Source organism: Melanostigma gelatinosum (assembly GCF_949748355.1).
Source record: "Melanostigma gelatinosum genome assembly, chromosome: 1".
Taxonomy (NCBI): Eukaryota; Metazoa; Chordata; class Actinopteri; order Perciformes; family Zoarcidae; genus Melanostigma; species Melanostigma gelatinosum.
The window spans coordinates 25,094,623-25,107,934 of NC_136634.1; the positions used below are offsets into that span (position 1 = coordinate 25,094,623).

The following is a 13,312-nucleotide window of genomic DNA, read 5'->3' on the forward strand; positions in this document are numbered from 1 at the left end:
TATTCTGTGTTGTATTCTTCATGCAGTGAGACTGTATACAACATCTGGATTAAGGATTAAATAGAAGAGGTGTGTTAGTGTTAGTCCGTCAGGGTGGTGTCCCTGTGTGGCGAAACGTGGACTAACTGTTTTATCAGCGCACAACAACGCCACCCTAGGAGTTGCACCTAGAGATTCACTTTCCCCTGATCTGTATCAGGGTACCAAAGACACTCAGGTTCATTATACAAATGAGCAGGAGACGTGGTTCCAATACAAAATTAACTTTATTCTGCTATACAATGCACTGTTTACAGTTTATACACGAAATCTAAGAGCGCCGTTATACATTTAAAAAGAGGAGGACTGCGGCTTACCAGTGGCGCGGTGGACCAGCGCAGGTGAGGATCCCAAAAGAGGAGGCACCCCGATCACCCGTGTACACAACACTCACACACACAACCACACGTGAGGGTCTCAACCCGGGGCACACCAAACGACACAGCACACAAAGGGAGACACCACCACCTGGAAGCACCAACCCCACCACCTTGGCTTAGCAGCTCCTACTCGGACAAAGAACACAATTATAAAAAGGCTCTGGTTCTTAAGAAAGGAAACGAAACAAAAATAAGCAAAAAGGAAAACAACAATAGTTCGGGTTGGCTGATCAGCCACGGGGGGTGATCAGTAACCCAATCTATACACACTAAAAGCTAAAGTGGGCCTTCACATCCGTTGGTCAGAATACAAGAAGTGAATGGCTCAGGCTAAAAAGAGGTGGTTCATTAAAACAAGGGTGCTGCTAACAACAGCACAAGACAGGGGCGCAGTGCTGATAACAGCAGCGTCAGACTCTGTAGGCGACACAGCGCCGGTCAAAGTACACCAATCCCGTAGGCCAACGCAGTTAGTTGAACCAAGGCCATAGACAAAACACCGGTACACAAAACAGCAGCGTCCTTAATTTACGCAGGGTTAGCTGTAGCCGCAGCTCTGGCGGCGTTCCGCTTGAACCCAACCAAAAGTCCCCTGTAATACGGGATAGCAAAAAATGAATAAAAGGATAATTAACACAAAGTATATAAACTAACAGAATAAAATCACCTTACCGATCAGGCAATGTGCGTCGGCTCCAGAAGGGGGGGAGGAGGGCATGTAGCGTAGCTACCGGCAGCTATACAAGCAAAGCACTGTCACTAACAGAACACGAGTATATTTAAATCAGGACCCAATCGAGACTCACCGACAGCTCCGCAGGTGAATCACCTGTGCAGGACGAGGGGAGCCCCAGAGATAGTCTGCACAGCGGCGGATGTCCAGCAAACCGGAAGCGGGACACGCGTTTGACGTCAGGAGGGAGCAGAGGGGATCCCTGGCGCATTTATGCGATGCCCGCCCACTGCGATTGGCCCGGTAATTAAAGGGACACCGATGCTCCCTTCTGCTACACCTGTCTTCGCCCCTCTTCTGTCTCTCCGCCCGTGAAGGCGTTTCAAAAAACGACAACAAGTTGGACACAGGCAGCAGTGACTGCACCGGAAATTGGTGGTCATTTGCATTTAATATAAGAGTGTAAAATGTCTCAGTTGCACAGAAAGACATGATCAAATTAAACTATTTTCTGCTATTTTGATTTACGTCAGGCGTTTACTACTGCACAATATAGGTCAATTAATTAGGTACTCTGTATTGAGCAAGAAACGTTGTCTGTCAGTTTTATTTAGAACCGGAAGTGATTTGTCTTCTGGGTGTGTTCTGCAGAGCTTGACTAGAGATATACCGACTCAACACATTTAAACCTGGGAGAACAAACAACCTGCAGCCACTGGGTCAAGTTCTGAGAAAACACGTATTTTATTCTGCGCAGGTGCATCAGCTTAAATAGACAGTCACATGACACACTCACACCTGAAATGCATTGGCAATAATTGGGAGCACAATCAGTTGCTTCAATTAACAGGGTGGCACTGGCAAAGCTTATATAAAGCTCGGCTGGGCTTCTCTCCAGTGATACCATTATCACCGTCATCTAATTGGACAGCCAGCATCTCATTGTCCTCTAGAGACATAAACAGGTATGTCAGTGATGTGCGAATGTTTGCTTATTTTGGTTAAAACGTGGCTTTTGCTCTAAGCTAGAATGCTAGGCTGTTGTGGTCAGCATCTGTCGTTGTGAACTGCGTTGTTAGGCCTGGCTGTGTTGGCGCTTGTGGAAGGTTACCGCTAGCTCATAGCCTTGTTTCTAAACAAGTGCTAATGTAGCAACTGTCACAGTCGTTGCTAACTTCGCTAGTTAATGGCGCTCATATGACTTGCTCGTAGTATACGACAGCTAGCTAGATAATATGGGCACCACTCCTAGTCTGAGCAAGCTGAGAATATCGGGAACAGCCAGTTAATTGGTTGGCTAAATTAGATGATAGCCCAGTTTGCAAACGGCTGCTAGTCTAATTAATTATGACTGGCTGTATTTGATGGTCTAGTTTTGAAATGCCCGTCCTACTCAACCCCTGTGTTCATTCTAGTATGCACATTAAACTAGCAATGTTTTAATAGGGCTAGGTGCTGTTTCCATCCAGAGGTTTGCTATAATGTTTGTATCACACATTATTAGCCATTGTTGTGAACTTCTACGGATACCGGCTCAATATGCCCATACATTATGAACACAATGAATTGCTGAGCTTGCATTGCGTATGTGTAGGACTGGCTCCAAGCTGACAGTATTTACCGAGATGTTGATGATGTCTTTGGACTGTTTACCAGAATGGTTTGGATCAATATGAAATATGAACCCATAGCCCTCCCTGACTGTGCATTAGACCATTTCATTCTAATGCTTTCAAGTGGAAGTGAGTGCATATCAGGAGGTGGCATTGCAACTGAAGGCATTTCTGTGAGTCTGTTTTGTTGCCATGTGGATGATCTGTATTAAGCTACACCCCCTTGCAATTTGGAAATTGCAGTAATTGTAGGGCCAGTCGACTCTCACCACTATGGTCCTAATTATTGGAGTGTAATAGCTTCTGTGCAGTCCTAATGTTGTTGAATATCCCAAGCAGAGGTGTGAGTGAGGCACCTTTTTCCTTTTTAAAGCTAATTTATCTGTTGAAAGTGGTGTTTTTGTTTTCAAGCGGTGGTCCGCTGTCACCAACATTGTGATACATTTTAGGGCTCACTTATTCCCCCAGCAGCAAGTCACAGATTAAGTACAACAAATGTAATTTTATTTCAATAATTCTGTTGTTTTCCAGTTGAGTACCTTTGGGGAAGCCCACCCCAGAGCGGCCGTCATGGGGGACGATAGCGAGTGGATGGAGCTTCCCACTGATCAGAAATGTGAACACAAGGTGAATGATTCACTGACTAATATTTGTCCTCAATGCAGTTAACTTCAATCTCATTCACTCATTTTATAGATGAATATCGTCAAATAATGACACAAGATGTTTTTCATATCTCACCCATATACTTTCCCCATCAGTGATGAATACGAGCCATGCTTCTCTTTCTGCTTTTTAAGACAGAGGAATCTGTTCATGCACATCTGGGGTTGCCTTAAACTCCTGGCTGTTGTGTATGGCTGTTGTGTATACTCCTTTCTCTTTCCGGCCTTCACCTTCGCTCTGTCTTGCTCTTCTTCAGGTGTGGAAAGCTCGTCTGAGTGGTTATGAAGAAGCTCTAAAGTTGTTCAAGAAGATAACTGATGAGAAGAGTCCGGAGTGGGGGAAGTACCTGGGACTGATAAGGAAGTTTGTTACTGACTCGAATGCTGTGGCTCAGCTTAAAGGCCTGGAGGCTGCCTTGGCCTTCATTGAGAATGCCCATGTAGCTGGCAAGTAAGTGATGTTTGCCAAAGGAATCTCATCTGGGGTCTGCGTTGTTTAAGGGACTGGAGAGACAATCAAATACAGTACAGATGCATTAAAAGTAGTGGTGTAACGGACCACTGTTGATCAGTATGGGTCACCCCACGCGGTTCAGCACTCACGTGAACCGCCGATTAATCACAGTTTAGCGTTAATCACCGCAGTGTGAAATACAGTTTTACTGAGTCATTATCTGCCAATATTCAGTAAAATATGCGATCAGGACATCTGCATTTATTCTTCTCTAGTCGCTGAACTCTCATGATGTTACAATGTAAACGACTAATCTGTGTTTAAACTGACCGGAGGAGAGCGAAGGTTCTGTTCACTTACATTATGTGTTCAGGATGTTTTCACAACATGAATAGATATTAGAGATGAATTATGAGCTGTTTCCACTAGCTCTAAGTAGATTAGAATACATCATTAAACTACGAATGACGAGATCTGTTTTCGTCAATGAAAACACAATCTTGTGTGAAAAAACATTAGGTAAAGTAAAAGGATAGCCTTTTTAGAATAGTTGTTTAGTTTACAGATTTCAGAGTGATTAAAATAGTGTGGTTCCTTGTAACCCAGCTGCTGTCATCGATCAACAACATGGATCATCGATCAACAACATGGATCATCAACGATCGGCAATTAGTATCGGCCACGAAATAAAACACTATCAGGGATCTCTAAAAGTTAAATTTCGCTCCTTTTTCTTTTGTTCTGATTCCATCTTTAATCCCAACTGTGAGTGTTATGATCCATTGCACCACCAATTAACAGATTATTTTTTTAAAGGCACCAAAACACTGCAGTTTGTAACAGACAGGAATTTACACCTCTGGGAAGTTCTCATGGCTTTAACTACTTTAACTTTTGGTGTGGCGACTGTGAGGTAAATGGTAGAAATGCGCTGTTCATTACAAATAATGATTCTATTCACAATTATGTTAGTTTGTCCAATAACCTTTGAGCCTCTGAACATGAGGATGACTGTAGAAGTGGCTGTAATTCCTAAACGGTTATTGTGATATTTTAGTTTTATCCATTGAATTAAAGCTGAAAGTCTTCACTTCAAACACATATTGACTGATTAGTTTCAAATCCATTAGAGTTGTGTGAAGAGGCAAAATTAGAGAAATTGTGTCTCAGTCCAAATACTTCGGACCCTGACTGTATATGTATGATGTGAGGCAACCTGTTGGTAAGAGTTTGTCCGGTGTGTTCTGATGCTGATTTTATCAATGTGCTCTGTTTCAGGTCGTCGGGGGAGGTGGTGTTGGGCGTGGTGACCAAAGTGTTCAACCAGCCAAAGGCCCGCGCTAAGGAGCTCGGCACAGACATCTGTCTGATGTACATGGAGCTAGAGAAGGCAGAGGTGGTTCAGGACGAGCTGCTCAAAGGCCTGGACAACAAGAACCCCAAGGTAGTGGTGGCCTGCATCGAGACGCTCCGGAAGGCTCTCAGGTCAGTGTTGAACACGTCTCTTTATTTAACAGTCCTACGAGCAGTCTCTCATCTATAAAGCCACCATGGTACTTTATTCTCACTCTGTTATGTTATTCGTGCAACGTAATGCAGATAAAAATGACCATCCCCGATGTTATTACTTGCATTACGTCCATGCATAAATGGACATGCACCTCCCTACCTACCGTACTTTTCGGACTATAAGCCGCTACTTTTCCCCCCACGCTTTGAGGAGTCGGCTTATAGTCCGGTGCGCTTTATATACGGATTTTTCTGTAGCCTTTCTCCGCCACAACAACAACCGCAACTTCCGGTTCCGGTCTAACACAACATTTACTAGCTCCCGACACAGAACAGTTGCTACCAGCAACCCCTCTGCTACCAGCTGTTACTGACAGGGTCGCTACAATATGGATGAAGTACCTTTGACCTACCTCTCACTAGGACTGTTAACAAAAAAGGTTGAACGGCAAGATGCTTTTAACAGTACATATCCGACTCGCTAGCTTCTAAGCTCATTTTAACATTACGGCCAATGGGGAAATGCTAACCGCGATTAGCATTAGTGAATATATAATATATCTTTGTACATCTTTTCATGCAGACATACTTGCATTACAGACTAATTGTTTAATTCCGACACTGAAGAAGAGGACTTCAATGGTTTTAGTGCACAGGAGGACGAAGGCGATAGCGATCCTGCATGTTTTTGTGTGAGAAATAAATCATCTTGGTTTGCAATAAGACTCTGCTGTCCTGAGTTTGCATTTGGGTCCCGTTAGGACAATGTTTAGAAAAGTGTAGCATTCAGTGTGTTGTTGAAAGAATTTGTCACGGAGAAAAATACCAGAAATAGTCCAGACATATTAAAATAAAAGTCTGCAACATCATCATACCAGCCATTGTAAACACAATTATACATGAACTAAGATCATATCTGGAAGATATCTAGAAGATTTGCCACAATTGTGGCCAACAATCGACGAACTATGATCGCTGTATGGCGCTCTCTCTGCCGTCTCGCCATGGAGCATATGGCGGATGAATAGCAAAGTGACACTGACGAAAGATTGACTGAAAGCATGAACGAAGCAATTCTGAGGCTGTTCAATTCCGACACTGAAGAAGAGGACTTTAATGGTTTTAGTGCACAGGAGGACGACGGCGGCAGCGATCAATAGCGATCCTTTCCGGCTCGGATCAGAGGGATTACCGGTACCGTAAGCTACTTCCCGGCTTGCACCTGTGCAGAGCGCGTGGAGACGCCTCCTAGTTGACGTATTACCATTTTTTGTGTGCGTGTTTTTGAGTGAGAGAAATAAATAATCTTGGTTTGCAATATAACTCTGCTGTCCTGAGTCTGCATTTGGATCCTTGAACACACCACATCATGAACGGTAGGTAGATGTCCGACTCGCTAAGACAGACTAAGGTCTCTCAAGGCTTTCAGATTCTAATGAGAAGACACGCTGCTTCGTTTTACTTCTTCCGTTTGGTAGCCTTGAGAGACCTTAGTATGTCTGCATGAAAAGATGTACAAAGATATATTATATATTCGCTAATGCTAATCGCGGTTAGCATTTCCCCATTGGCCGTAATGTTAAAATTAGCTTAGAAGCTAGCGACATGTTATGATCCGAGAAGAAGACAACTTTAGTACTGTTAAAAGCATCTTGCTGTTCAACGGGGACACCTGCGGCTTATAGACCGGTGCGGCTTATCTAGGTACAAATTCTTTCTTTTTTTTTAAATCAGCTGGTGCGGCCTATATGCCGGTGCGCTCTATAGTCCGAAAAGTACGGTACATCACACCCCCAAATCTCCACCCGCACCCTCAGCTCTTCAAACAGCTCGCTCCTCCGGGTCCCCAGCACCAAGCTCCGCACCATGGGCGACCGGGCCTTTGGCTCGGCAGCTCCACGCCTCTGGAACAGTCTCCCTGACCACCTAAGGGCAACACAGACACTGGTCTCTTTTAAGACTGGCCTAAAAACCTTTCTATTCAGGAAAGCCTTTCTGACCTAAATCACTGTCAGTTATTTATTTAGTGTTTCTGTACATTCACTGGTTTTTATTATGGTTTGTTTTAACAGTTTTTTTTTTTTCTTTTTTTTTTTTTTCTTTTCTTTTACTATGTACTGGCTCTGTGGCACTCTGAGATTTAAAAAAAAAAAAATGAAAAGTGCATTCCAAATAAAATGCATTATTATTATTTTTCATTTCTTCTTTAATAACTGTGTGCTACTTCAGCTTTGGCAGCCATTCATAAATGTCCTGGTTCTCTTCGCTTCTGTTATGGCATTCCAAAATATGAGTGCAGAGGGTGTTATAGATAAGAATTTAAACAGTGTAGATTTGAGTGTGTTTATTCCGACTATCATTAATGAATGTCAGCGTGGGCCGTTTTTACTGCCAGCTGTTGAGACGAGAACCCAGACCGAGCGGTCCTTGTGTACGTTGCTGTGCATGGAAGTTCTCCTCCTCACTGGGACAGATGTGTGCTGGAGACCGTCTTCAGGATCCCGAAGATAAACTGGAAAACACAACCAAGACCAGCAGGGCAATATTTGAAGACTGAGTGAGAGCCACTAACAAGCTGCTTGTGTGTAGTGCATCCTGGTACATGTAGGCATGAGCAGGAGTCGGCTTTCTCTGTCAATATAGCTTCAGTGGACTACATTTACCATCAGCACTGAAAACACAGTGCTTTAACGCTGGCAAACTTTACCTTTAAAAAATGGCTGAATGATGGACCAGACTATATTATTTGATGTAAAGTAATATGAAAGGAACATACTTGTCAATGGTCCTGGTGTAACACAATTTCAATTTTTCAGACAAACTATTTTCCTTTAATTCCTTTTAATTGAAGACAATATTCCATGTGTGTAAAGTATGTTTACGAACCATTTGTCCCTTCTCGGTCTCATCTTCTTCCTCCAGTGAGTTTGGATCGAAGATAGTGACGTTGAAGCCTGTAGTGAAGGTTTTGTCCAAGCAGTTTGAGTCCAGAGAGAAGGCGGTGCGAGATGAAGTCAAGCTGCTTGCTGTAGAGATCTACAAATGGATCCGAGATGCTCTGAGACCACCACTGCAAAATATTAACTCTCTACAGGTGGGACACACATCAGTGCACACACCTGCCCACCTTTTATTATTCAGCTGTGAACATCAAGTTAAACTAAATGATGCTTGTTTTCTCTCTGTCCCTGCAGCTGAAGGAGCTGGAGGAGGAGTGGGTGAAGCTGCCTTCAGCGCCTCCCAAGCAGACCCGGTTCCTGCGCTCACAGCAGGACCTGAAGGCAAAGTTTGAACAGCAACAAGCCCAGGGAGGAGAACCGTCTGATGGTAGGTTTAAGAAGGTAGCTAACTGCTAACAGATTTCTGCATACAAATTTGTGCTTTGATGTTGATGGGTTCTAGAGTGACGGTCTGCTGCCATCTCTTTTTCTGTTCCTCTTTCAGGAGAGGATGAGGTGGAAACAGTGGCAGCAGTGGATCCTTATGAACTGCTGGAAGCTGTGGAGATTCTGTCCAAGATACCCAAAGACTTCTATGACAAAATAGTACGTTTTTCTAACTACGTAGATTACTCAACAACCCTTCAAAGCATGAAGTCTGTGTTAACTGGCCAAGCCGTAGCCTTGGTGAATTCAGATTCTGCTACTGAAACACTCCTGTGTGTGTGTGCACACGCACGAGCGCACACACACACACATACACACACACACACACACACACTGTTGTGTAATTAATCATTTCTTTCAGCATGTTTCAGTATGTGTCCTTCCTCTGTCTCTGACTGCAGGAAGCTAAAAAGTGGCAGGAGAGGAAAGAAGCTCTGGAGGCTGTAGAGGCTCTGACAAAGAACCTCAAACTAGAGAATGGAGACTATGGAGACCTTGTCAGAGCTCTGAAGAAGGTAAAGACGTTTTCAGGCTACATCCACACCATGTTTTCGCTTAATACCGGGCTAACGGACTATCTCCGTCCACACGGGCCTTTCAGCATGATTTGTGAAATGATCTCCGTCCACACTAGCACGACTGAAAACGAATATCAGTTTTATTTTTATTTGCTCTTTGGCGTCATTCGTGTTAGATGAGCCGGAGAGGAGGCGTGGCTGATCTCCACGGAAACCGTTATCAACTAAGCCATTTATTTCTGCCATCAACCGTGGACGAAATGACCACTATTTCTGCTTAGTACTTGTTGTGGAAGTCCCAGATGTGGTGTAATCACTATCTAGCAAGCTGCATGTCTGCTGTGTACTACAGCTGTATGAACTCAAAATAAAGTCTGAATTCATGTTTCTTAGTTCTCTCCACAAGTAAACAACTTTTAAAATGCTTGTTTTCTCAATGGAGTTTGGATCGATTGATTCTAGGCTCTGCTAACATTGTAGCAGCTCCATCAACACTGAACATAACGTCATCTAGGCGTAAATACAGCAGTGTTGTTTTCATTGTTTGTACCATAAGGTTCATACACATGCATTTATACATGTAGTTTCGTCTGGTCTCTACTAATATGAGGTATCTTAGAGCTCTGGGTGAACTCCTTCGACTACAGTATTTTTGTTCCTAAGTTTTCTGATTCAGCGACATTAGTGATGACAGGAGGAGAATCTTAATGCTGACAGCGTCTCGCCAATTTCTCATCATTCTTGACACGATGTTGCGTCCATTCGCGTCTTTGTATTGACTTCATATATAACCTCGCGCAATAAATTTGCGTCTCTTTTGGTGTGAACACAGCATAACAAGACTTACTGGGTTTATGTTTCAGGTTGTGGGGAAAGATGCCAATGTGATGCTGGTGTCAGTGGCAGCTAAATGTCTTGCTGCACTGGCCTCTGGTCTCAGGAAGAAGTTTGGAACGTATGCAGGACAAGTAAGTAAAGCAATCTCTTTATGCTATGATGATGTTTTTTCTTTTTTTTTCCTCTATGAATTGTTGTCTCAAAATGTCCACGGAAAAGTTTGTATTGGCACCTAAAAGAGTTTGTTTTCATTCCAGTGAAACTAATGGGTTTAATTGGTACAAAGAACTCATGAGCATTGCTGTTTTCATTTCACAGAAAATGGCTACAGTGGTTATCAGACATTTATGAAATCAAGAGACGAGTTATTTCTTAACATTTTCAAACGCACTGCCAGAAAGCAGAATGCTGGTGCTGCATTCATGTGGGTGGGAAAGAAATGGGTGTAGTCATTAGATAACTTTATATTGGATAATACCGATACCATTCAGGATATACAAACTACATGGGAATTTAAGATTGGCTGTTCATACTATTTTCCAGTTCCCAACACATTTAACTGGTCACGTGAACAAATGACCAGTGGTGGGCCGTGCATTTCATACCTGGGCCTTCACTGCTGTCCTGCAGCTGAATAACCTCATGATGCTACGGTTATTATTCGTTTTGTGTAAAAATGAACCTAAACGTCTATAAATACTAACTGCAGAGTTCAGATGCATGAATACGCTGAGAGTGCGTCTCCGCTCTGTTCTGCCTGCAGCTGGGACAGCAGCGCGAGGCTGCTGTGAGTGTAACCGCCTGTGAGTGCTTTGGGGCGGCTCACGGCAGCACCCGCTGCTCGTTCACGACTGGGCAGAACGTACGTGCTTTCATGTCAAAACAGTCAAGTCAAAACACCAGAAAAGTCTCCATTAACACCAGAACAAGTTGCCAGATTTGTCACTAGTAGCGTTTGACAAAAAAAGTCACCAAGAGCGTTTGGAAAGTTGCCAGATGTTGCGAGAAAGTTGGCAACACTAGCACCGACTAAATATGTCCCCAGCACAACATTGGATGTAACAATGGTTCAGATCACATATAAAACCAAACAAAAATTCATCTTCATAAAAACAAGTTTTACAAATAATAATATATGAACGAGAAAATTCCGCAGGAAATGTTGACTGTGTGGCTGCTACTGCCCGACGACGTCGCAATATGAATATACGCGCCGATATTACAGGTAGTAACTAAGCATGTATTCTCAAGGTACACCACATGCTCTGTGTTTCACTGAGAGAGACATGTAGCGAATACAATGGTTGTATTGCCTTGTTTAATTACCATTGCAACAGGAAATTAATCAATGAATGACTGAGAATACATTTTAGAAACTATTCTTTCAGTCAATGTATCACGCATAACTACACCCAACCCACTTACAAGTAACCACAAATTCATACAACCGACCATTGGGCGACCGTGGCGCGTTACTTCGTTGTCTGTTCGTACGATGACAAGAAACATCCGTATCCTTGTAGGCCAGCAGCTCTGACACGTCAAAGAATACGTCAAACTAAAGATCTGATTGGTTGAACACTATGACAATCAACAATATCGTCCCCATTCACTTAAACTGCACATGGATGCACTTGTGAGTCTGCAGGCCTCTGGCTCTGTTCTACCTAGAGACACAGAGGTGAGATCTGATTGGATAAAAGCTCTACTTAAAACAAGCTGCACTGGAAGCAGAGCAACTGAGGAAGACAGTAGCTGTGCAATGAGAACATAAGATAAAGAGAAATTATAATACATGTAGTATATTTATGAAATTATAAAATAGCTAGAACTTTGTGATTGTGTCTAGGCCAGCAGAGAAGGCCTTGCTGGCCCTGATGGCCCACCACTGCAAATGACAGTTCTATTCCATGTACCCAAATCCTTGGTAAGTGCTGAATTAGATTGGTTGTGTTTTTAGGTGCTTCCAACTATTCTGGAGAAGTTCAAGGAAAAGAAGCCTCAGGTGGTCCTGGCCCTGCAGGAGGCTATTGATGCCATCTTCCTCACTGTAAGTTCAGTCCTTAAGTTGACTTCATCATTTGTGAGCAGCTCTTCTTGAATCATCCAATGAAATGTTAATGAGCGTAATGGAGGAGTTGGTTACTGTGACAAACCCAGCTCAGGAAAGTCAGTGTGCGATAGCGCTCCTCAGTGTCTGTGTGGCTCTATGTTACACAAGCCTGAACATGTACAGTTGAAAATCTCTACTCCTTTTGTCATTTCACTTCAAATATGTCCGTGTGTTTTCTGCTCTGTTTTCAGTTTGGTTGGTTGTTCTTAGCATTTACATAAATACACAAAGTGTTATGAAGGGCGTCAAACTCCGGGTGCTCACGCATCTTGGTAAATGTGGAAAACAGTCGCTCAATTTTCCAGCCATTGAAAACACATGGAAATGAGAGAAAAAGTCAAGTGTTCTGGAAAATGATTTCAACATACTCCTATTTCCCTTTAGCTCAGAACAACTTTCTATCAGAGCTCCCCGATGTTGACATGGTTCAGTTGTAGGGGTGTAATGGTTCACAAAACTCACGGTTGGGTTCGGTACATTAGAAAACTATAAATGCCAGAGAAATGTACTTGATTTTAAAATATATTTATTCATTACAACTAACATCATGAAGTTATTCTTTGACTTTGAACAATGATGGAACTATACCTGAGTGACCCATCTTCTGGGGTGTCTTCTTAGCAACACATAAGCATAAAAAACAAAAACTGCTCCTTAATGTTATATAGTATTGTTACTTACAGCTTCTCCATCATCATTTTAGTATGAACAATGGAACTAAACCTGAGTGAATGTGGCTCTTCATCAATAAAGGTTTAAAAAAAAATATATATATATATATTTTTATTCAAACTTATTGAGCCTCGTACCGAACGGTTCAATACGAATATGCGTATTGTTACACCCCTATTCTGTTGCCATGCATGCATAAATCTGCAGCTGTGTTTGCATTGTTCTATGATATATATTTTACATAATTTCTAAGCACGACTTCCACAGAGAATGATCTCTCGACAGGATTTGGATCAGTGGAACTGCTTTAGTGCCTTTACTCTGACCTTGATTTGATTTTGGAGCATCAAATGAAGACTCGGGCTGCTTTTTTATTTTTTATTTTTTTTTATTTTTTTCTTTGGCAGCCTGGAGAGACCTAAAATCCTAAGATATTTTCCTCAGAGGACAATA

The 13,312-nt window shown here is 42.7% G+C and overlaps 1 protein-coding gene across 3 annotated transcripts in view; it reads left to right on the plus strand.

Annotated features, from left to right (window-relative positions):
• Positions 1 to 3,240: 3,240 nt before the first annotated feature.
• The window catches only part of LOC306781354 (cytoskeleton-associated protein 5-like), a 43,272-nt gene continuing 33,200 nt past the window's right edge, over positions 3,241 to 13,312 (plus strand). For all 3 annotated transcript variants that reach the window (XM_079274178.1, XM_079274179.1, XM_079274180.1), the window contains exons 1-9: positions 3,241 to 3,332; positions 3,628 to 3,821; positions 5,103 to 5,309; positions 8,256 to 8,427; positions 8,528 to 8,660; positions 8,778 to 8,878; positions 9,121 to 9,234; positions 10,101 to 10,205; positions 12,035 to 12,124. In XM_079274178.1, coding sequence (XP_079130304.1) covers positions 3,276 to 3,332; positions 3,628 to 3,821; positions 5,103 to 5,309; positions 8,256 to 8,427; positions 8,528 to 8,660; positions 8,778 to 8,878; positions 9,121 to 9,234; positions 10,101 to 10,205; positions 12,035 to 12,124 — 1,173 coding nt within the window. In that variant the 5' untranslated portion in view covers positions 3,241 to 3,275. The remainder of the gene's footprint in view (positions 3,333 to 3,627; positions 3,822 to 5,102; positions 5,310 to 8,255; positions 8,428 to 8,527; positions 8,661 to 8,777; positions 8,879 to 9,120; positions 9,235 to 10,100; positions 10,206 to 12,034; positions 12,125 to 13,312) is intronic.